The 19412-nt window shown below is 49.2% G+C and overlaps 8 protein-coding genes across 8 annotated transcripts; 2 read left to right on the top strand and 6 right to left on the bottom strand.

The window, feature by feature from the left end:
- Nucleotides 1–9: 9 nt before the first annotated feature.
- Nucleotides 10–1329, bottom strand: B0J16DRAFT_390496 (chaperonin 10-like protein). Its single transcript, XM_046131889.1, has 2 exons — nucleotides 1033–1329; nucleotides 10–985 (listed from the first exon to the last, which is right to left on the bottom strand). The coding sequence occupies exons 1-2, from the start codon at nucleotides 1230–1232 to the stop codon at nucleotides 82–84; spliced, it is 1104 nt and encodes a 367-aa protein (XP_045988204.1). The 5' UTR covers nucleotides 1233–1329; the 3' UTR covers nucleotides 10–81.
- Nucleotides 1330–2204: 875 nt separating this feature from the next.
- On the bottom strand, nucleotides 2205–3569 carry B0J16DRAFT_377025 (uncharacterized protein; the record flags this gene model as incomplete). The annotated part of the gene is made up of 3 exons (XM_046130817.1): nucleotides 2205–2230; nucleotides 2284–2710; nucleotides 2760–3569. 3 exons carry the CDS (start codon nucleotides 3567–3569, stop codon nucleotides 2205–2207), a joined length of 1263 nt encoding a protein of 420 aa, XP_045988203.1.
- A 1104-nt stretch (nucleotides 3570–4673) lies between these two features.
- On the bottom strand, nucleotides 4674–6087 carry B0J16DRAFT_377024 (protein PNG1; the record flags this gene model as incomplete). The annotated part of the gene is made up of 2 exons (XM_046130816.1): nucleotides 4674–5526; nucleotides 5585–6087. 2 exons carry the CDS (start codon nucleotides 6085–6087, stop codon nucleotides 4674–4676), a joined length of 1356 nt encoding a protein of 451 aa, XP_045988202.1.
- A 653-nt stretch (nucleotides 6088–6740) lies between these two features.
- B0J16DRAFT_312914 (uncharacterized protein) lies at nucleotides 6741–7633 on the top strand (the record flags this gene model as incomplete). The annotated part of the gene is made up of 5 exons (XM_046125086.1): nucleotides 6741–6761; nucleotides 6987–7041; nucleotides 7103–7193; nucleotides 7234–7255; nucleotides 7382–7633. The coding sequence occupies 5 exons, from the start codon at nucleotides 6741–6743 to the stop codon at nucleotides 7631–7633; spliced, it is 441 nt and encodes a 146-aa protein (XP_045988201.1).
- A 3365-nt stretch (nucleotides 7634–10998) lies between these two features.
- Nucleotides 10999–13884, bottom strand: B0J16DRAFT_1874 (WD40-repeat-containing domain protein). The gene is made up of 2 exons (XM_046122731.1): nucleotides 12737–13884; nucleotides 10999–12688 (listed from the first exon to the last, which is right to left on the bottom strand). Exons 1-2 carry the CDS (start codon nucleotides 13734–13736, stop codon nucleotides 11085–11087), a joined length of 2604 nt encoding a protein of 867 aa, XP_045988200.1. The 5' UTR covers nucleotides 13737–13884; the 3' UTR covers nucleotides 10999–11084.
- A 157-nt stretch (nucleotides 13885–14041) lies between these two features.
- On the top strand, nucleotides 14042–16005 carry B0J16DRAFT_1861 (Quinolinate phosphoribosyl transferase). The gene is made up of 3 exons (XM_046122714.1): nucleotides 14042–14603; nucleotides 14655–15717; nucleotides 15769–16005. Exons 1-3 carry the CDS (start codon nucleotides 14408–14410, stop codon nucleotides 15887–15889), a joined length of 1380 nt encoding a protein of 459 aa, XP_045988199.1. The 5' UTR covers nucleotides 14042–14407; the 3' UTR covers nucleotides 15890–16005.
- A 35-nt stretch (nucleotides 16006–16040) lies between these two features.
- B0J16DRAFT_326160 (uncharacterized protein) lies at nucleotides 16041–17685 on the bottom strand. The gene is made up of 2 exons (XM_046125974.1): nucleotides 17308–17685; nucleotides 16041–17257 (listed from the first exon to the last, which is right to left on the bottom strand). Exons 1-2 carry the CDS (start codon nucleotides 17374–17376, stop codon nucleotides 16166–16168), a joined length of 1161 nt encoding a protein of 386 aa, XP_045988198.1. The 5' UTR covers nucleotides 17377–17685; the 3' UTR covers nucleotides 16041–16165.
- Nucleotides 17665–19180, bottom strand: B0J16DRAFT_326158 (batten's disease protein Cln3). The gene is made up of 2 exons (XM_046125973.1): nucleotides 18994–19180; nucleotides 17665–18947 (listed from the first exon to the last, which is right to left on the bottom strand). Exons 1-2 carry the CDS (start codon nucleotides 19061–19063, stop codon nucleotides 17806–17808), a joined length of 1212 nt encoding a protein of 403 aa, XP_045988197.1. The 5' UTR covers nucleotides 19064–19180; the 3' UTR covers nucleotides 17665–17805.
- Nucleotides 19181–19412: the final 232 nt, after the last annotated feature.

Genomic DNA, 19412 nt, shown 5'->3' with positions numbered 1-19412 from the left:
GAGCAAATAGCAATCAACGTTCACAATATTAATTCTCCCCCAATCAGACATAATCAGGAAGTTGCCGATCCAATCAACTCCTTACATCCGGATCACCAACTTACCCAAATCACCCTTGAGGTTAAGAACTTTGTCACAAGCCCTCTTCACATCCTCCAAATTCCCAAAATCAACCGTGTTGAAGATACCTCTGACCTTACCATCCTTAATCATCCCCTCGACAACCTTCATATCCTCCAGAATCCCCGGGTTTCCAGACAAAAACTCATACTTGATATTTGTGCCACGTAACTTCCAACTATACCACCACTGAAACGTATTCAACACCCATCCAAGCCATGCAGGGAAGAGCTTTGGACCCAGCATCTCGAGCATAACGTCGCTCTTGGGTGCACTGGCGATACTCATGAGGATACCCTCGGGCTTGAGGACAGATATGCACTCGTTTAGTGTGGAGAACTGAGTGCTTATTGCAAAGTCAACTGTGCCTCGACCAACCATGTTGACTACATTTTGAGTTTTGTAGTCGTAGAGTTGGTTGACTAGCCCAGGGAGATGTTTCTCAACAAGGCCCATCTTGGGCGTAGATACAGTTGAGATTATCTTCTCGGCGCCGAAGAAATTCTTTGCGACTTGGATCATCAAGGAGCCAGTTCCGCTGAGAGCAGCAGGTATGTACACTGTCTGACCAGCGAGGTCATCTCGGCCTTGGTGTTGAAGACCGCGTTTGATGGTTTGGTATGCAACCACTGTCAAAGCCGGGAGTGCAGCAGCTTCCTCAAAGGCGATATGGTCTGGTTTCTTGTGAAGAAACTTTGCCTCTGTGACGACGTACTCTGAACACCAGCCCGCGGGTGGTCGGGTAAGAATAGGCTTTTCATATTCGGCGCCATAGACTTTATCGCCGACTTGAAACTCGGTAACATCTGAGCCGACAGCGATTACTGTTCCAGATCCTTCCATGCCGAGCGGAAATGGGTATTTCCTACACTTGTGTAAGTTTAGTTTGACTTTGGGGCTGATGTGACTTACAGCCGATCACCAATGAGTATATTAAGTTGCCCAGCAGGAAATCGCGTGTCCTCAGTATTGATACAAACCGCTCCCATTTTGAGCAGGACTTCATCGGGTTTTGTGATGGCTGGTATGGGTTGTTCCAGCACTGTGTACTCGGCTGGTAGACATTTCTTTGGCGCGACTAGAGTTTGGGTGGTAGATGTTAATTTGGACATTTTGCTTAGATTTTTAGATCTGGTGGTCTGATTATTTACATGTTTGCAAAGCGCCGTACGGTCTTTTATTTACCTCTATTCATCGGCGGCGGAGTCGGTATGTCGGCGGTGGAGATGAAGATAACTCGGAGGGGACCCACCGAAACCGCCGAAGTCCACCGCCGGTGGCCCGAGTTTCAGCTTTAGAGTTTCATTTTGCGGACTTGCAACTTAGGATTGTAAGTTCGGCCTGCGGAAATATTGGAGGGGGACAAGTGTACCTTATTTGTCTGGTTACCCCCCGCGACGCTCTCTCTCTCTCTCTCTCTACCTACGACAGATACAGCGTCCTTCATTTGACTTTGGCCCGAGGCACGCGACTCAGACGTGGTCAGTTGTTGCTCGTGTTCATCTCCATCACAGTATCCTCACAGCAGGCACTCATCATGATATCGCATCAAAATCAGGTACTTTTCTCTATGTACAATCAATCTATCGCATTCCTCTCTTGAGCTCGAGCTCTCTGTTCTACAGTTTATCGTCGCACAGAAAAAAAGCAAAATGGTAACGCCCCGTTCCCTTATTCGGTCCTGTATCCCTTGGGGGAAATACTCAAAGCGCGCCGGCTTTCATGATCGCGTCGCAAAACAAGAATTTTCAATGACTTTTCGTTGTTGGTACAAAAGAAACACGTTCCCTTACTCCGTCCGGTACTCTTGTGCGAAAGGCTAAAGCAGACCCAAAAAAGAAGTCGCAATGCTGTTTCGTTGCTGGTTCAAAAAGAAATCCGCATGCTGTTATGAGAAAGGCCAAAGTACGCCGACCGTCGTGGCTTCGCCTGATTGCAAAAAAGAGGAAGAGAAAGAAAAAGAAGTTGCGATCGCTTTTCTTGATGACTGGCACAAAAGAAAAGGCTCGATTCGTCATGCTGGTCTCTTCGTCGCGACTTGATTAGTCGTGCATGCTGAAAGCCAGACCTTCAAGGTATCCCCGCTAGCCCCGCGAGTAGGTGGAAGTGTCTAAAAGAAAGTCAGTAACGAAACGACACTTGTGAATCTCAAGCTTGACATACCTCTAACACCACTAAGACCCAGCTGGTCCGCAACATTGAGGTACCCCTCTGAAGGCTTGGCCTCACTTTTTTGCACAGTCGTCGCCAGCTTCTCGTCTACCTTCCAAGCGCTACGGCACATGGGGCAGGTGACGCCCGCGCCGGGCTTGTTCTGTGCCCACAACTTGAAGCATTTGGCATGGAAGTTGTGGCCACAGGCCGCAGCGCACCAGACCAGCGCGGGCTTCTTCTCACCCTCCTTCTTAAGCTCGCAGTAGCAGATCGGGCAATCTCCTTCAATAGGCATTCGCTTGTCGGACTCTTCCTGGGACTGAGACTGGGATGCATAGATATCAGGTGCGGACTCAAAGATGGACTGAAGCTCGGTGCTGAGGAGAGCCTGTTGGTAGAGAAGATCGTCGGGAGCGTTGAGCATCTTCTTCATAACCTGTGAAGATGATTAGTATGGTGAAAAGAAGGCGAGGCGTGGAACTTACAAAGCAGATGTGCTTGCACTGGGCAAAGCCCCTAATATGGTGAGGGCAAGTACAGGTGATTCGCAACCCAATGTGTACATTATAGATGTTACCAGTTGACCCGGTCATTTCGACGTCCTCTTCGGGACGCGACTCAGTTCCAAGTCGGGTGCGGTTAAGGACGTAGAATCGCTCCGATAGAGCCCGGTCGTAGACGCCTTGCCAATGCTTTGGAGGCTCATCTCGAAACTTGCGGAGTCGCTTTTCTCCCCCGAGCCTCATCTGTTTCTTGACTGGAACAGGCTTCTTGGGCTGGTGGTCATCTTCATCCTTGATGTCACTCGCCTTCTCAGGCTTGTAATCATCATCGTCTTCTTCTTTAGTGATCTCACTCGCCTTTCGTTTGTTGTTGGTAGGCAGCGCGGTGAGGTTCTCCTTGGTGTCGAGCTCCTTCTTGACACGGACTGCCTTCATAGGCTGCTCATCGCTGTCATTGCCGCCGTCGTCCTCTTCTTTCTTAATGATAGTCGCCTTGCGCTTGTTGTTGGGAGCGGGCACTGTCAAGTTCTTCTTGGCCTGTTTCTTGGCACGAACGGTCTTCTTAGGCTTTTCGTCATCATTTTCTTCTTTCTTGACTTTACTCGCCTTCTGTGTCTTGTTGGTAGAAGGTGGTGGAGCTTGGAAGTCCTTCTCGCTAACACCTGCCGCTGTAGGACCCGCTTGCTGCAACTGAAGTGCTCGAGTGGCGCTCCGGGTCATACGTCGATTCTCAACGTTCAGAGTTGGGGGTTCATTTGCGCTTTGAGCGCCGCTCGAACTCTTAGGCTCCATTTTGACGATCTTGAAAGATTTTCAGAATAAATAAAAAGTGTGGTGTTTGGGAGGAAAGAAATCGCTTTGGTCGCACTTGCCTCCAGGGTATGGTGAGTGCAGCACTTGGTGTATTTATGACGACAAACGCTAAGTCACGTGCCATAATTCATCTCAAGTTGCGGTCACTTCACTCTCCTGACACTGCAAGGAAGTGATAAAAGCCTTTGTGGCTAAGCATTCATTTATCTCATTCAATTCTTTCTCCTTATTCAAAGAATGCACTGTGGGTGAATAAAAGGATTAGCAAGGGTCTTTTCGTCTCGTTACCTGATGATAGAAGTGTGGCGTGTGCACCCAGGGTATCAAAAAGTGCTTACATATGTTAGTGAACATTGGAATACAAAGTATGTGTTTTTATAAATTGGGCTTCTGCTTAGCCGGGCGATTAGAGGGGCGAGATGTTACAGTTGGGGTGAAAAGGATAGTAGTAAAGGAACTCATGATATTTGACATGTCATTCACGCATTCACCAAGATGTTTCATTCAACTTGAAAGGAATTGCTCTTTGGCATTGATTTATCCTATCTTCTTCATCCACTGACCCCATCTCTTTTGCCTGGCCTCATACCGCTCATGATAGCCCAAAAAGAAAACCAGCCAAACGCCCCGGAGCTAAGGACCAACCCGCCCCTGCTCACTTGAGGGTACATATGCCCCACCGTATGCGCCCCCTATACAAAGAGAATAACAAAAGAAAGAAAAAAGACAGTTGATTGATGTGGTGTATACAGGTCAAGCCAGAAAATTGGCTGCCGTTTTGAAATGGTTCAACGCCGAGTCTATGCTATGGCTGTCAAAGATTTATAGTATTAGACATGAAGGGAATATTGGTGTGTGGCCGTAAGATCATCGGAGTGATGGTATCATGGAAGGTCGTTTGGTTGAGGGGCCGTGATACTGTCATCGAGGTATTCGGTGGTGAATCGTAGTAAACCATGGATGTGGGTATTAAACAGTCGAACTCAATGGTGGAGGTATTGACAGTCATCGGGTAGCAATACATAATCGCACAGATTCGTCGCAGTGCCTATGAGAGAGTCGCAAGACAGATGCGCGCAGCTCTTAAGGCAAGGGTCGTCGGTGGCTGGGATCGCGGGGTTGTTGATATCGACCGTGAGATTGTTGTTGTTGAGCAGTCAACCACTCAGTAGTACCTGTTTGTCGACCAGGTTGCTCAGCAGGCAACTTGGTATCGCTTCCGCTAGCTGCGGTGTGGTTTGAACCACCAGGAGAGCCGGGGACAAGATCGGTAACGGCCTGTGCAATTGAGGCAACAACGTATCCTCGAAGTTCGTTGTCCTCCCGGGTGTCTTCCTTCTCCAATCGGAAGCGTTCGTCCTTGTTCATGTTGGATCGGCGCATGTTCTTGATCTCCTGCATAACATAGAGAAGAACCTCCTCAGGGCATCGGTTACGCTCAGTAGCGTGTTGGGTCTTGCGAACGTATCGTCGAGTGACATCGGTAGCACCATCAATGGAAAAGGCAATGCAGTAAGACATCTTCTTACCCCAGCCCTCAGCGTAGAGACGAGGGTTGTCCCATGCTTCCTCACAAGCGTCAACGTGAACCCATCGCTTCTGGTGGTCTGAGTACACCTCAGTCCAGACGTGGTCTTCGGCGTTCCAAACCCATCGAACTCGACCACCGACAGCTCGGCAAAGCATGCTAAAGCAGTTGGCCCATTCGCCAACTCGTCCTCGTCGGGTCTGCAATAATCGCCAGACATCGCCGTATCGAGGGAAGCGTTCGTAAGCCCCACAGTGTTGAGCAGAGCATCGATATAATTCAACCCGAAGGGCACCACAAGCGCTCTCTTCAGGTAGAGGGGCAGTCATGCCTTGGGCGATTGTGGGAGATAAGCAGGATGGGCATGGTGGGTTGTTTACCCAGGTGAAGAATGATCGCTTAAACCATCTGTTGATCGTGTCAGTCAATCTAGCCGAAAGGATGAGTCGGATAGAAAATGACATACCTTAATAATGCCCGAATAACACAATCTTGATAACCCCATTCAGGTTTTCGGCCATCGCCCATGCTCTCAGCTTGAGCTTGCAGAACCTGAGTCTCTTCCTCGGCCTCGCCATAAATACGGTCCAATGGGATGGTTTGTAAAGCCTCATCAAGCAGACCGGGGTTCTCGTATTTGGTTGGTGTTAATGATAAGCTGATGAGGAGGTTTCTGAATTTTTGAGAATCACGGTCGCCGGCGGCAGGAGGAGACGGGATCTTGGGGAGATGTCGTAGGGCGGAGTAAGAGGGAGGAGTAGATCCTTGAGCCGCTGATGGTCGGTTATCGGCTGGATAAGGTGAGCTTCGCATGCGTGGGGATTGGTCTCCCAGGCTTGGAGAGCTTTGTCGAGATGTGTTTCGGAGATCGTTCATACGCTTGTCACGTAACAAGCCCTCAAACTGGACTCGAAGGTCTCGCGCCCATTCCTCGCCATATTCGCCCGCAGGCGTACGTTGGCCCGCCATATTTAATAAGGAAGAGTTGTTGAGGTTTGTACTCGAACGAAGTAGTTGATGAGGTTGTTATGTCAAATGATGTCGATGGGATATCGTTGCCCAGTTACGTAGCCGGGCTGAAAGGTTGATAACTCAATCGTTGATGTTGACGAGGTCCTTTGAACCTCTCAAAAAGTCAATTTGTCGTCGTAATGTTGATCGTTAATTGTCGTCGTATGTAACGAAATACGTGTCGGTAGGCCTAATTGCCACGATACACGCGTTGTCCTATATGTTTGATGTTTGATCTTCAGAGCAAACCTGTTGGCTTATGCCGCTGATGATGTCGCTCTGAGATTTGATGACTAAGAAATCGAATTCTTTTAGTCGTCGTTAATACTGTCGACTAGTCGTTTATCCTGAGGTGAAGCTGAATCGCTTTCTCGTCGTCGCCGTTTGTGAGATAAATGAGAGGAGATGTCGGCTCGCGAAATGGCGAATGCTGATAAACCGCTGCAGGTAAGGGAAACAGCACAACGCAGCACAGAAGAGGAGAGGCAGGAGCAAAGCAGGCGGCGATGAGAATCGAGGGTGGACCACAGGGGAATAAAGGGAAGGGACGGGGTGTCTCGGGAGGGTGTGCGTCTTCGTTCACTCTTGCCCACTCTGGGCCAGAGCCTACGATGGCAGTTTACGCGTCAGCAGTGAGCGCCACGGCCAATGAGAGAGACCGTTGGTGCTGCAGGTGGGGGCCGCTGGGCGCAGGGGGATGTACCGGTACAGCTGCCTCGTACTTGCCTTGCTGTTAGAAAACGGCCACTGGGCTGGTCCGGGCACTGAATTGATTGGTGTAGGCGAATGAGAGAGAATGGATACTCAGACCTTCTGGAGTCAATTTGCAGCCTTCAAATCGCTATTTAATATTACAGCTGTCTAGAGAAGCCTACGAATGTTGGTGCGCGTCGTTAGTTTTATTGAGGACGTGTAAGTTCAGCGGAAGGAATCACTATCGTAAAGACAAATTTGAATGAAAATGGGTCAACAGATCAAGTCCACGCAACAGATTCATCATCAAGAGGCGAACCTAAAGGGCCACTCATCAGACAGAGAGGCAGTCCAGGCACCGCGAGGCACGTGTACGTAGACCTTTTAGTGATACCTACAGAGACACTACAGCAAAACACTTCCAATTGCGTGCGTATGTTCTTCCTAGGGTCTAGGGGAACACCGAACAGCGAAGACAAAGTGGCGCCTGGCCTAGATCTTCGTCATCAGCGAATTAGCGAGCGTCAGCTTTTATTCGTGCGACTCTGGAACATGTCAGATGGAGAAAGGAACGACAAGAGGCGACACTGTTTTAATAAAATATGGGAATTTATCTGAAAGAATGGGAAAAGAAAGCGACAATCACCATCTCTATCTTGTGGCAATGCTGTATCAACTTGAAAGCTCTAGGCTCAACACAGTAGATGATAAGCGCGCGCGGGGAAGAAACCGTCAGGTCGTGTCAAAAAGCATCGGCCGCTGGAGCGATGAAGACAATTCGACTGTGACAGTGGAGCTAGGCAGGCATTAGGCCTGACTTCCTAGGAAGTCGCTGGGTTGTCCTTGTGAGGCAGAGAGAAGACAGAATTCAGTCTTTACAACTTGGATCCAATATTAACACAATAAAGCCGAATTTGGACAACAAGTCGGGAATAGCAACATAGAAGTCAAGATTGAAGGTAATTCACCCCACAAAGGTATTGTGTTTCCCAAGAATAAGTTACCATCAAAAGCCTGCATGGCCTATTCCTGAGGTTTTCTTCCGCTGAAGCGCCAGAGAAACGTCTCGAGGCTGCTGCAATTTTCTGCGAGTCACTCAGTCTAACCCTGGACCTCGCAGAACAAGTATCGGTACCTTGCTAGGTACGTGCCCCTCGTCGTGGTGGGCGATGACGAGGCAGTGGTGAGGTCCCTAAAAAGACGCCCGATCAATCGCATCGTGGCACAGCCCATTACTTAGCCACGCTGCCAACTATTCTGTTTAGCAATTGTTCTACAGAGTTGACGCACTGCCGCGCAACTGAGCCTGAACCTTAGATTATCGCCAGATCTATGTAGATGATCGCGCTTATTTTTCTTGGACTTTTCTGTAGGCCTCTGAGGTTGATTCTCAGGCTTCCTGACGATCACAGGTACGCCACAGTCCTCGTGGCTGAGCAGTGTTATTTCCAGTCCCACACTGCCAGGACTGCTCTCCACTTTGACTCGCGGCCTCCCAGTCTTGTCCCTTGCAATTCCACTGCCTCCATCCAGAGTCCATCGTCTTGCATCACAACCCACTGGCTTGTTTGATCTGTTTCAACCTTTCCCTCCTGGACAATTTGAGATAAACACGGCGATAACTTTTGGAACTCAAAATCTTCAATCAGATGTGGCTGAGGAAGTATTATTGGCTGCAGGTGTCGTTGGGATTGATACCGGATGAAAGACGATGGCCTCATCAATCCATCAACTTAATGACTTGTGACCCTGAAGATATCTCTTCAAATCTGCCGTGTATCAAGGGTCATTTCGGCTTGTATTGCCTGATGCCAAGCCAAAGCCTTGATACCTCTTGTTGCTTCATCTCAAGACTAGGGATATTCTTTGAGCACAGCACATCACACCGAAAACAAGAGATGCTCAACAAACTCCACAGCGATCTGCATTACATGTTTCTTCCTTCTTCCGCATTCTTTACATGATACTGCTGATCCCCGAATCAGACATGTCTTGCTTCTCAAAACATTGCGAATGCGTTAAGATTGAAGAAGCCATCTCGAGATTTCAAATTGCCCATCCGGCCGGATACACGGGCTGGGCAATTCTTGGAAAAGAAGCTTAACTAGCTTTGGCCGTCCCGTCTCCCATCGCGTGCGTTCTGCCCCTGGAAAAAGCGGTCTCGACCAATCCGAGCGCGAGAGATCTTGACAGCCGCTCACTCGCAGAGTCGCAGAGAGCCAGAAACAGCAACGCCCTGCGCCCTCGATCATTTGCTTGCGTTGACTTGCTTGGCTAGTGGGTAACGGAAAATCTGAGGCCCAAACTCAGGGTGACGGAAATATATGACCTACATGGACCAAGAGTTGGCCTGGACTGGCATAGAGTGCGTCGCTTATTTCGTCTCTTACGCAGATGCACTCAAGTTTTCTGTAACCCTGACGCTTAGCAACGTTACAGTTACAGCTAACCATCAACCCTGCCTTCTTAGGACGATCTTGGCAACGGGAGATTCGTGTCGAGGAAATAGCTTACCAGGGGTCGAATCGGAGCCGAATTCAATCCCTCCCTTTCTTCCGTTTCCCTCAATCGCTTTACTAAAACGACTGGCTGTGGGTTTATCTACCGTTTCCATAATTGAGGTCGCAACATGTCGCTCAAATGGAGAACAAACCCACCCTTTGAAAATCGAGTTGCAAGTTCAGGTCAATTGTTCTTGTTCAGTTACTCACTGCCAATCACTCTCAGTTGTGGTTTGCCGATCTTTTGCTGCGCTTACGACTGGGGCGTGTCTGGTAAGACACCGCCAGAGCCAGAGGGCCGCGTCATCTGGACGCTCCATGACATTGGCTTGCGTACCTGCAAACATCAATCAATATCTCAACTCCAACAAGCCTACGCAACGCTATCTTCTCAAATCGCCACCTCCTGACCCGACAATCCATCTTTCAGGGCACTTTTGACCTTCTGTAATGATTCTGGTGTTTTTCTACTTTGGTGCTTGAGTGCTTGACCAAATACACGGACACGTTGCCAAGAAGACCACAAAAGCCAAGTCAACGACGAGATCAGATTCCGAGGCTAAGCATTTCGCTAGTTTGTGCTACGCAAGCTCTTTCGATAGACAGCCAGGACAAGTACAGCACAGCACAGTCATGACCTCAAGTGTGGTCCCTGATTTGAGATCGCCAAACAGCTGCATCATCCAGAATCAGAGATCTTGACCGTTCTTGCTTTCAACTCAGCTTTCGTTTACTCATTGTTCTCATTGGAAGTGAGACGGATCTTCCCTAGGATCAACTCAAATCTGACGCGGTGAACGATCTATTTCTCCTCTTGGCAGTTCAAAACCCGCCATGACGACGCTGAGTCTGGGGGATTACCTCGTGGATACGTAGACCTTCAACACACTGACCATACTCGAACAACCTGTCAGTCACTCATCCGAAAGTACGAGTTACTGGTTAAAGTGTATCAAGTCAAGGTCACAGGGATGCCGGTACTTCACCAAAACCCTGCTTATCCATGTCATGAACCATCCTGCCATCTCATCTCATCCCGTCTTCCACTTCCCGAATGCAACCTGCCATTGAACCCAGGTCTCAAGAAATAACCCAAGACCCTTCTTACCTGAAGCCTCACTGTTATCAAGCTCAATATGGTCGGGCCAAGGTCCTTCTGCCGTCCAGGACGCGCGTTCGACGGGGAAGACTGGGCCTATTTAATAATGCCTAGACATTTGCGGTAAACTTGTGCAACGGTTTAGTGTAGAAACTGGAGGCATCTTGTTACTTGATTGGTGCACTCGAGATGATCATGTAAGTTGAGAAATCGCTCAGACTGGGATTGTTTCTCGTGACTCGTTCAGCTTGGTCGGGCCTCAAGCTCATCTGATATTTGATATCATGACACTCCGATACGCGAGACATCTCCAACCCCCGTGAAACAGACTCTAGACCATGAAAACAAGGAAAATGCGATGGTTTGCCGATAGGACTGATTAAATGACAAGATCCTGATATGCTCACGATCGGGACATGGGTATACGTATGCAGTAAAAAGTCAATATCCCAACATCTAATTCGATAGCCCGTACACTTGCACTTGCACATGGCCTATGTAGCTAGTATAACATCCAAATCTTCAAACCAGGATCATGCTTTTGAGTCTGGACCTTGTGAACGTCCAGCCTTGCAACCACGCCGAACATATGCGTCTCCACGATCAAAACTCAGACAACATCTTTTATCCACTCGTATGTACATCTCTGGCTGTAATCACCATTACTTCCTCCACTGCTCGACGTTGAAGTAGCTGTCGGGCATATCCATATCCCATGTCGGTCTCTCCACAAGGGCAACCTCGAGAGGCTGGTCCGCCGTGCTGATGGGAACAACACCAAAGATGGGTCGGTACTTGAAGGTCATCCACCAGCTCTTGCGTTCACCGCCAGTCTCGGCACCCTCATCTTTGCCCACTTCACGACGGTTCCGTAGCTGAGCGAGTTCACCTTCGGGCTGGTCCTCATCGTCACTGTTGGCATCCTCGGGGTTGGGAGCGTCTTCCATATCGACGTCCTCCCACTGACCGGCAGTGTGCTTGCGGATCAAGGAAGGCGCGATGGCACCTTGCTCCATTCTGCCACCAGCTCCGGTAGAAGGACCCGTTCTCTTGCGCTTGAGGTTTTTACCAGAGGCAGCTGTGGTATCCTCACTCTCTTGAGGCTTGGGAAGATCTTGAGCGAGATCAAGCATGAGAAGGAATGAAACACCGTAGATCCAAGCGCGAGAGCCCTGCCAGAAAACTCCCTTGGGAAGATCGAGAAGATCCTGTACAGGAGCGGGTAGGTCCTTTCGGGTGTGTTTTCGTGACCAGGGTGTGAGACAGCCTTGGAGTGGGTGGAATAGCAAAAGGTTCCATCCAGAGGTGATCGCGAGGAGGGTGTAGTCATCAACAGGGTTGGATGGGCCATTAATTCCATCAAAAGAGCTTCTGGGGGAGACCTTGGCCTGAGGGATATCAGCCGAGAAGGACAGGACCGTGGCAGCATTCTGCAACTTGGGCATTAGTTTGGCACCGGGGTTGCGAATCCACTTCTCAATGCCCTGCGAGGATTCTTCTTCCTCATCTGAAGAGTCACTCTCACTTGCGGAGGACGCGTCATCTTCTGACTTGGTCTTCTCTCCATCGCTCAAGATCCAGGTGTCGATGTAGCCGGCAATATCGGACACAGCGAGCATCTTGGAGTCTGGGGAAAAGGCAACCTGTGTAATGGTCCTGTCGTAGCTTCCCATGCCTCCGTTGAGGATGTGACGTGGGATTTGTCGTCGTAAGCGAGTAAGTCGCTGCACTCTGGGCGAGAACACGAGTGAAGTTCTGGGAGAAACAGGGTCGAGAGCGGCCATGACGACGCGAGAGCCTTCCTGGACTGCACAGAGCCACTGAGCGTTAGGTGACAGCTGCACCTTAATGGCGCCAATACCGGCGAGCTTTTGAGGAAGTTCGGCGGAAGAAATCTTGACATCGGAGGCGTTGACCGGATCCTGGTGCTCTAATCTGAAGGCCTTGACGTCGATAGCTGTAGAAACAACCAGGAGCGAGCCCTCATCGTCAATAGTCGCTGAAGTAATATTCGAATCTCCCTTGACGACGATAGTTTTGAGTAGCTTGCGGTTTTTGTTGATATCGATCTTTTTGTCGCTAGTCACCATATCGGTAGTTGACTTTCGAAGAAGCCAAATGTGAATCTCTCTCTCCCAGAAGCTGACAACGAAGCGAGCCTTGGGCGCACCTAACAAAGGAGCCTGCTGCGGCAGGGCGGGCATCATACGGTGGTTCTCGCGTCCCATCTCCTTCAGAGGAATAACGACGGGGTTGGCATCAGGGCCTGAATTTGAGTTAGCCATGACCTTTGAGCATTACAAGTTGATCTTACCTCCTGAAACAACGACGCTGACTTTACCACTCTCGAAGGAAGCCATACACTTGGCATCGTGATCGTGGTATCTTCGTCCCCAGACCTTGCCCCATCGCGATCCAGCGTTGGCGTTCTGCTTGTAAAGAATCGTTCGTCGGTCCATGCCTCCGCTGAGAATGGCAGTACCATCGGCGCTTGTTGCGAGACTGAGAACATCCTTCTTGTGGCTCTGCATTCGCTGTGTTTGGGTGTATGTCTTGCCATCCCAGATGCAAACTTGGCCAGTGGAATCGCCCGAAACAATGTTGCCATTGGGAAGACACTTGACAGACCAGACGATGATGATGTCCTTAGCACCACCGCCGAGATCAGAGCCTAGTGTCATTCTGCGCAACATGTGGCGCTTTTCAAGATCGTATGCTCGAATCGTGTTATCGGAGCAGCCGACAATGGCGATCTTGTGTGACTGGAAAGTAATGCTGACCATCTGCGTCTTCTTGGTAGGCAATCGCAGCACAACCTTCTCGAATCGCAGGTTGTCGTCCTCAATAGAAAACTCTACCAGCTCGCCGTCAATTGTTCCAGCAATAAGCTTAGTACAGTCTTGGCCGTCGAACTCGGCTGGCTGGGCAGCCATGCACCAAATGTCTCCATGCTGACCGCTGGCGTGTCGCTTTGGCCTTCCCGTCTCGAGATCCCATTCGGTGACTGTGGAAGTCCAGCCTATGCTGAACAGTCGTGACTTTCCTGGAACGACGCGTCCATCGCCGAGGTCCTGATCGGGCTGGTTGACCCAGATCAGTCCGTCAATGCTTCGATCCTTACCGCCAGGAATGATGAGCTCCTGGTTCCAAGAGCCATTCTGAGGGTTCCAGATCTCGATATCGCCGTTACCTCGTCCGATCGCAAGTCGCGCGCGAGCTCCTTGTTGCGCCGAGCGCGCCACTGGGTGAGAGAAGGCGATGGCGTTGATGGCGGACGGCTTGTAGGGAACGAATCGACAACGATGGATATCCATTGTGACGGCGATGTTCGGACTCTGAGGCCGAATCTGTAGTCGCGTAGTGTTGAAAAATTAATTATTAACTCGATGAATGTAAAAAATCGGGTTGGAGTGGTTGCGCGGATCGACAAAAGACTTGTAACCGCCGCGTAGCCAGGCGTTAAGATCCAGTACAGGAAGAAAAATCCTAGACTCGCGACGTTGCCCAAATTTTTTTCTTGCAGGAAGTTTAAGGTGTGGTCATAGCGCCTCTAGTGCCCCTCCATAACCCACCTCTGGCAGCCGCGACCCAACCCCTCACCTTCCTTCAGCGCGTGCCCCTCTGCTTCTTTCTCCTGCGGGTTTCTGTTCTGGATCTCTTCTTAATGCGTCACATTTTCGTCGTGTCTGGACCCTTTTTTTGACTCAACACACGTCGCAGAGTTAGTTGCAAACGTCATAAGGTTTAGCTTGCGACACTAAAGGTTATAGCACGTCCGCAATCTATGATTCTATCTTTTCAGCATACTATTCCTTGACAATACATGCCGCATCTTTCACGATATCCTTGACGTCGTCTCCGCATCTCCGAACTCAGCTCTCCAAGTCTCCACGACTCCAACTACAAAAGCCGAACTTTGTCCTCCCGATACCTCTTTCGATTCGACAATCATATCTACGCGTGCTCGACACCCAATACCGCAGTCATGGTTTTCAACAGCTCTTCGCCCTACCCTGAGGGCGTCATCTCCTTCCTCGACACCGATCTTTACAAGTTGACTATGCAATGCGCCGTCTTCAAGTTCTTCAAGGACGTACCTGTGACATACGCCTACACCAACCGAACCCCCGATAAGAAGCTGTCGCGAACCGCCTTCAAGTGGCTTGAGGAGCAGATTGGAAGTGTGTAAATGTTTGTCCTTAGTGGGACCTATGACTAACCTTGATGTCCAGAGCTCGGAAACATCTCCCTTTCCACCGACGAATACCTTTTCCTCAAGAAGCATTGCGACTACCTCTCCGAAGACTACCTTAACTTCCTCAAGGAGTTCCGCTTGAGTCCCCGCGAGCAAGTCGTTGCTACCTTTACTCCCGTTGGCGAGGACACTGGAGACGACACTACTGTTGGCGATGTCGATATTCAGATCAAGGGCACTTGGGTCGACACAATTCTCTACGAAATTCCCATGCTTGCCTTGACATCTGAGGCATACTTCAAGTTTATGGACACTGATTGGAACTACGAGGGCCAAGAGCAGCAGGCTTTCGACAAGGGACTTCAATTGCTTGAGGCAGGATGCGTCACATCCGAGTTCGGTACACGAAGACGCCGTGACTACCACACCCAGGCTCTTGTCTTCAGAGGACTTGTCCACGCTTCTAAGGAGGCCGAGAAGAAGGGCTTCCCTGGAAAGCTTTCTGGAACCAGCAACGTCCACCTTGCTATGCGCTTTAACATCCCCCCTGTTGGAACCGTCGCTCACGAATGGTTTATGGGCGTTGCTGCTATCATCGGTGACTATAAGCAAGCCACTGAGGTTGCACTGCGACACTGGGTGGCATGCTTTGGCAGCAAGCTTGCTATTGCCTTGACCGACACCTTCGGTACCCAGGAGTTCCTGCGCGCTTTTACACAGCCTGTGCAAACCATTGAAGGTGGATTCCCAGCTGAGACCTTCAAGAAGGCTGATGGAAGCATGAAGACATATGCCGAAGCCTTTGCTGGCATTCGACAAGATTCTGGTGACCCTGCCGAGTACACCAAGTGGATGCGAGAGTTCTACGACAAACAGGGTATCACAGACAAGAAGACGATTGTGTTCTCCGACTCACTCAACATCGAAAGATGTCTGGAGTACAAGAAGATTGCCGAGGACCTCGGATTCCAACCTACGTTTGGTGTGGGAACATACCTTACCAATGACTTTACCAACACCAAGACGGGCAAGAAGTCTGTGCCTCTAAACATTGTCATCAAGATCAGCTCGGCGGCGGGCCGTCCAGCTGTCAAGATCAGGTGAGTTGTACCCAACCACAAGCATATGAGATGTAACCTAACACAAAGCAGTGACAACATTGGAAAGAACACCGGAGACAAGGATACTGTTGAGATGGTCAAGAAAGAGCTTGGATATGTCGAGCGTGAATGGAAGGAGGGAGACGAGACTTCACGATGGGGAAAGGCGTAAAGATAAAATAGACCAAGATACCAAGGCAGCTATTGCCTATGACTGAGAGATGGAACGATCTTCTCGGTAAATTTAAAACAGAATTTGGATATACAAGACAAATGAAGCTATGTGACGTTGAAAGATCTAGCATGCGTAGCAGTCAGAAACATTGAAGAAAACGATAGCATTCAATTGAGTAGGGTATATATGGCCGTTAAGGTGGCCTGCTGAGTGGCGATTCATATCACTTCCGTACGCCAAATGCCTCCATCCAAATCCCGGTTCGAAAAACAATCATGACTCCAACGGCGTCTCAACCAAAGGTGTCAACCCAACCTCTATCCTCGCCCACATTATACACGCCTTCCACTTAGGTAACATCATAATCTCATGTCCCGTCTCAGGCTCCCACAAGATCTCCGAAACCTCATCAACCATCTTCTTCCCAAACGTACCAACCCACCAAGCCATCTTTCCCAACTCATTAAGCTGCACGCCCCAAAACATGGTGATCATCAAAGCCACAGGATCAGAGCTCTTGAGCGCTATTCCGAAATCTCGTCCTGCAAGGGCGGGGAAACCAATGGCTATACCTTTGAAGACGTCTTTGGAATCTTCTGTGAAGCAGGTTTGTATCGCGGAGAGACTGGCTCTGTATGAGCTGGATACATCACTTGGTGTTTCACAGGCTTTGTTGACGATGATGGAGAGATGCTCTAGCGCATCTTCTGTCTCTTTGCCTAGAGAGGTAGGTGTTTCGGTTTGGAGCTGTGTTCGCAACATCAACGCCTCTGTGGATTTTGATAAAGCTCCTGATATGAGGGCGTCAAAGTGTTGATCTGCAATAGATGCATTGCCCATGAGTAACTCCCACAGCGTAACCAAGCGCTCAAGCACACCCTCATATAACTCCTCGAAAGCAGTGCACTGCCCAAGAGCCATGTTGATAGAAATAGCCAGAAACGAAAACATGAAGACTTTTTGCGCATTCTCGGCATTGACATCTTCCAGCTGGGCTCTAAACGAGCGACTCGCTTTGTCATAATACTCAACCGCTAATTTAGCATAATACTTCTCATAATCCTCCTCCACAACCACAGGGCCTCCACAGAGAACTATCTCGAGCGCGGAGAAAGCAAACATGCCCTGTAAGAGATATTCATGTTTGAGACCCCAGCACGGCATGTCGTCTTGCAGCCATTGGTTATCTTCGGGGATGCTGGCGAGGGATTTGTAGGTTGATGTTGACCAGCGGTGCATGAGTTCTAGTTCTAGTCTGCGACGGGTTTCGGTGGCGGGGAGGTGAGTGGGTGGTGAGGGTAGATAGGAACAGTCTTCGAGGGAGCGGGCGAGACAGTTTGTACATGGGGGACCTTGTTCGTCGCACTGGATTGTGAGTGAGTGAGTTTTTTATGAGATGGTGAGAGGTAGTTTACTTTTATGTGACGCTTTTTGCAGTTTCGACAGCCGTGGCGGGATTTACTGTGCGTTTTTCGTTTCATCATCTTGTGTTGATGAAAGTACAGGATAGATAGACAATGGATCGTTCAACGTTGTATGCAGTTCTATGTAATTGGCATTGTTATATGAGAATCGGAAGCGATTAACATGAGATTGAGGTTGACTAGAAAGAAGCAGCCTAGAATGGGCACCTAGGTAGTGATTGTGGCTGTGCTTACGGGTTAGTCCTTGGCGATATAGTCAGTACAAGGGCGACGAATGACATGTAACCATATAAATATCAACAGTATGCAGGATCAATAACGTTTAATTGAGAAGGTCCATGTCCGTATTCCAAGGCAAGGATTTCTGTAACCATCATTTAAGTGGAAAGGCTGATTAGGTAGTGAGTTATGTCTCAATTAATCCCTGTCATTCATTCAGTCATAAGCTTTACTATTTATACACAGACTCTGCTTCATTTCTTTCTCTTCTCATTGACTCGTATGACACCATCTCTGTGTTGTCGTAAATGTCCCTGCGCACATCACACTCTCAAGTATCGTACCCAACATCCCGCCAGCGATGACACCCGCAGTCTCACCAGCCCCTACAACCTGAAGACTAAACTCCAGATCAACATCACTCGTAAAAGTCTCTCCATGGAGCACTTTATCGAAAACAGTCATGTAGACTGCACCGCCACCTATTCCAGCACCGAAAGCGAGCAACCCGATGACCACTTCTGTCGAGAACGTGAGGAATATCGAATTGGCGATTAAAATGAGTGTCGCAGCGCTGAGAATCGCAAAAGAAGCTCTGAGACTACTCAGTCGGAAGAGTAAAGTATGTGTTCGAGAAATGTAATTGCCCAGTTGGAAGACAAGACCGTAGGTGGTAACATATGAGAAAAAGGTCGCCGATGACTCAGGAAGAGGTAACGCTCGTGAGATGCCGGGGTACACAAGAGCCTGTGCCGCAAAAGCTCCAAATAAGGGAATCATAAACGGCCGGACCGTAGCTTTCATGAGATGAATGCGGTTTCTCGTACTCAGTGCTCGGAACAATTGCTGAACGGGATCCGGTGAAGCATCTTCCACATCACCTTTAGAGAATGCTTGTTGTGAGAGAGGATAATTGACCGGCGCGTCGGGCAGAACAACAAAGAATGCCACGAGCATAGCACCAGTAAGAACGTAGATGCAATCAATAAAGTCGCGTAGAAACGACTGCATCCAAACAGTCAGCACAAAAGGCAAGATGGCGCAGAACACAGCTCCTGCGCCTACGCCTGCACCCCATCCTGCAAGACCAACACGGCCGTAATATCGTAGCATTCCCAGGAATGAGATCTCCATTGCCGCGGCAGATGCTGAAGCCAGTACTGAGGTCAAGATTCGTAACGGAGGTGCGATGTTGGGCGGTGTGACTTTTGTGATGAGAGCCACGATTATCCATACAGCCCCGATGGTGAAAGGGCGTATCCAGTAGGGAAACCGGTGGAGGACATTAGGAAGAAATAGTTTTGTGAGAAGTGCTGGGAGTGTTTCGATGAGAAGAACTATCCAGCGTGGATAAGGAATGATGAGATAGTTTGCTGAGTGTACGATGAATGGTACAATCGCATTAACGAAGCCTGAAGTCGTAAGTGAGTAATCCTGGTAAGAGACTCGTGAACTTACCAAGGACTGCGAAACCGAAATATGTTTGCATCGTGACACTCAAGTGTCTATTAGTTTTCGAAGAATCCATCTTGTTTTCATTCTCAATTCAAGCAAAAGGAGAAAGAAAGAAAAGAAGAATAAAAATTAAAAAAGGAGTCGGAACGTAATAATTGTCGTGAGAAGCTATCCATTAATAAAAACGTAAGCCTAACTCTAACCGACAAAGGTTCTAGAACGCCGCCCGAGGCTATGACTTATACGAGCCAGCCCGTGCCCCATCTCCATCTCCATCACCATTTCCTTTACCCCTGTCATGAATCATGTTTTAGTATAAGACGGAGAAGAGGAGACTGCGAATCAATTCATCAGCAGTGTTGAATGACGCGCTACATTGGATACTGGAAGAAAACCTGTCAAGTCTTTCGAGGTCGCACGTG

The sequence above is a fragment of the Fusarium flagelliforme genome (genome assembly GCF_020744385.1).
Source record: "Fusarium flagelliforme strain FIESC 12 MPI-CAGE-AA-0113 chromosome Unknown B0J16scaffold_1, whole genome shotgun sequence".
Lineage (NCBI taxonomy): Eukaryota > Fungi > Ascomycota > Sordariomycetes > Hypocreales > Nectriaceae > Fusarium > Fusarium flagelliforme.
Note: the sequence above shows the minus strand (reverse complement) of the source record. Positions and strands in the feature narration are given on the sequence as shown.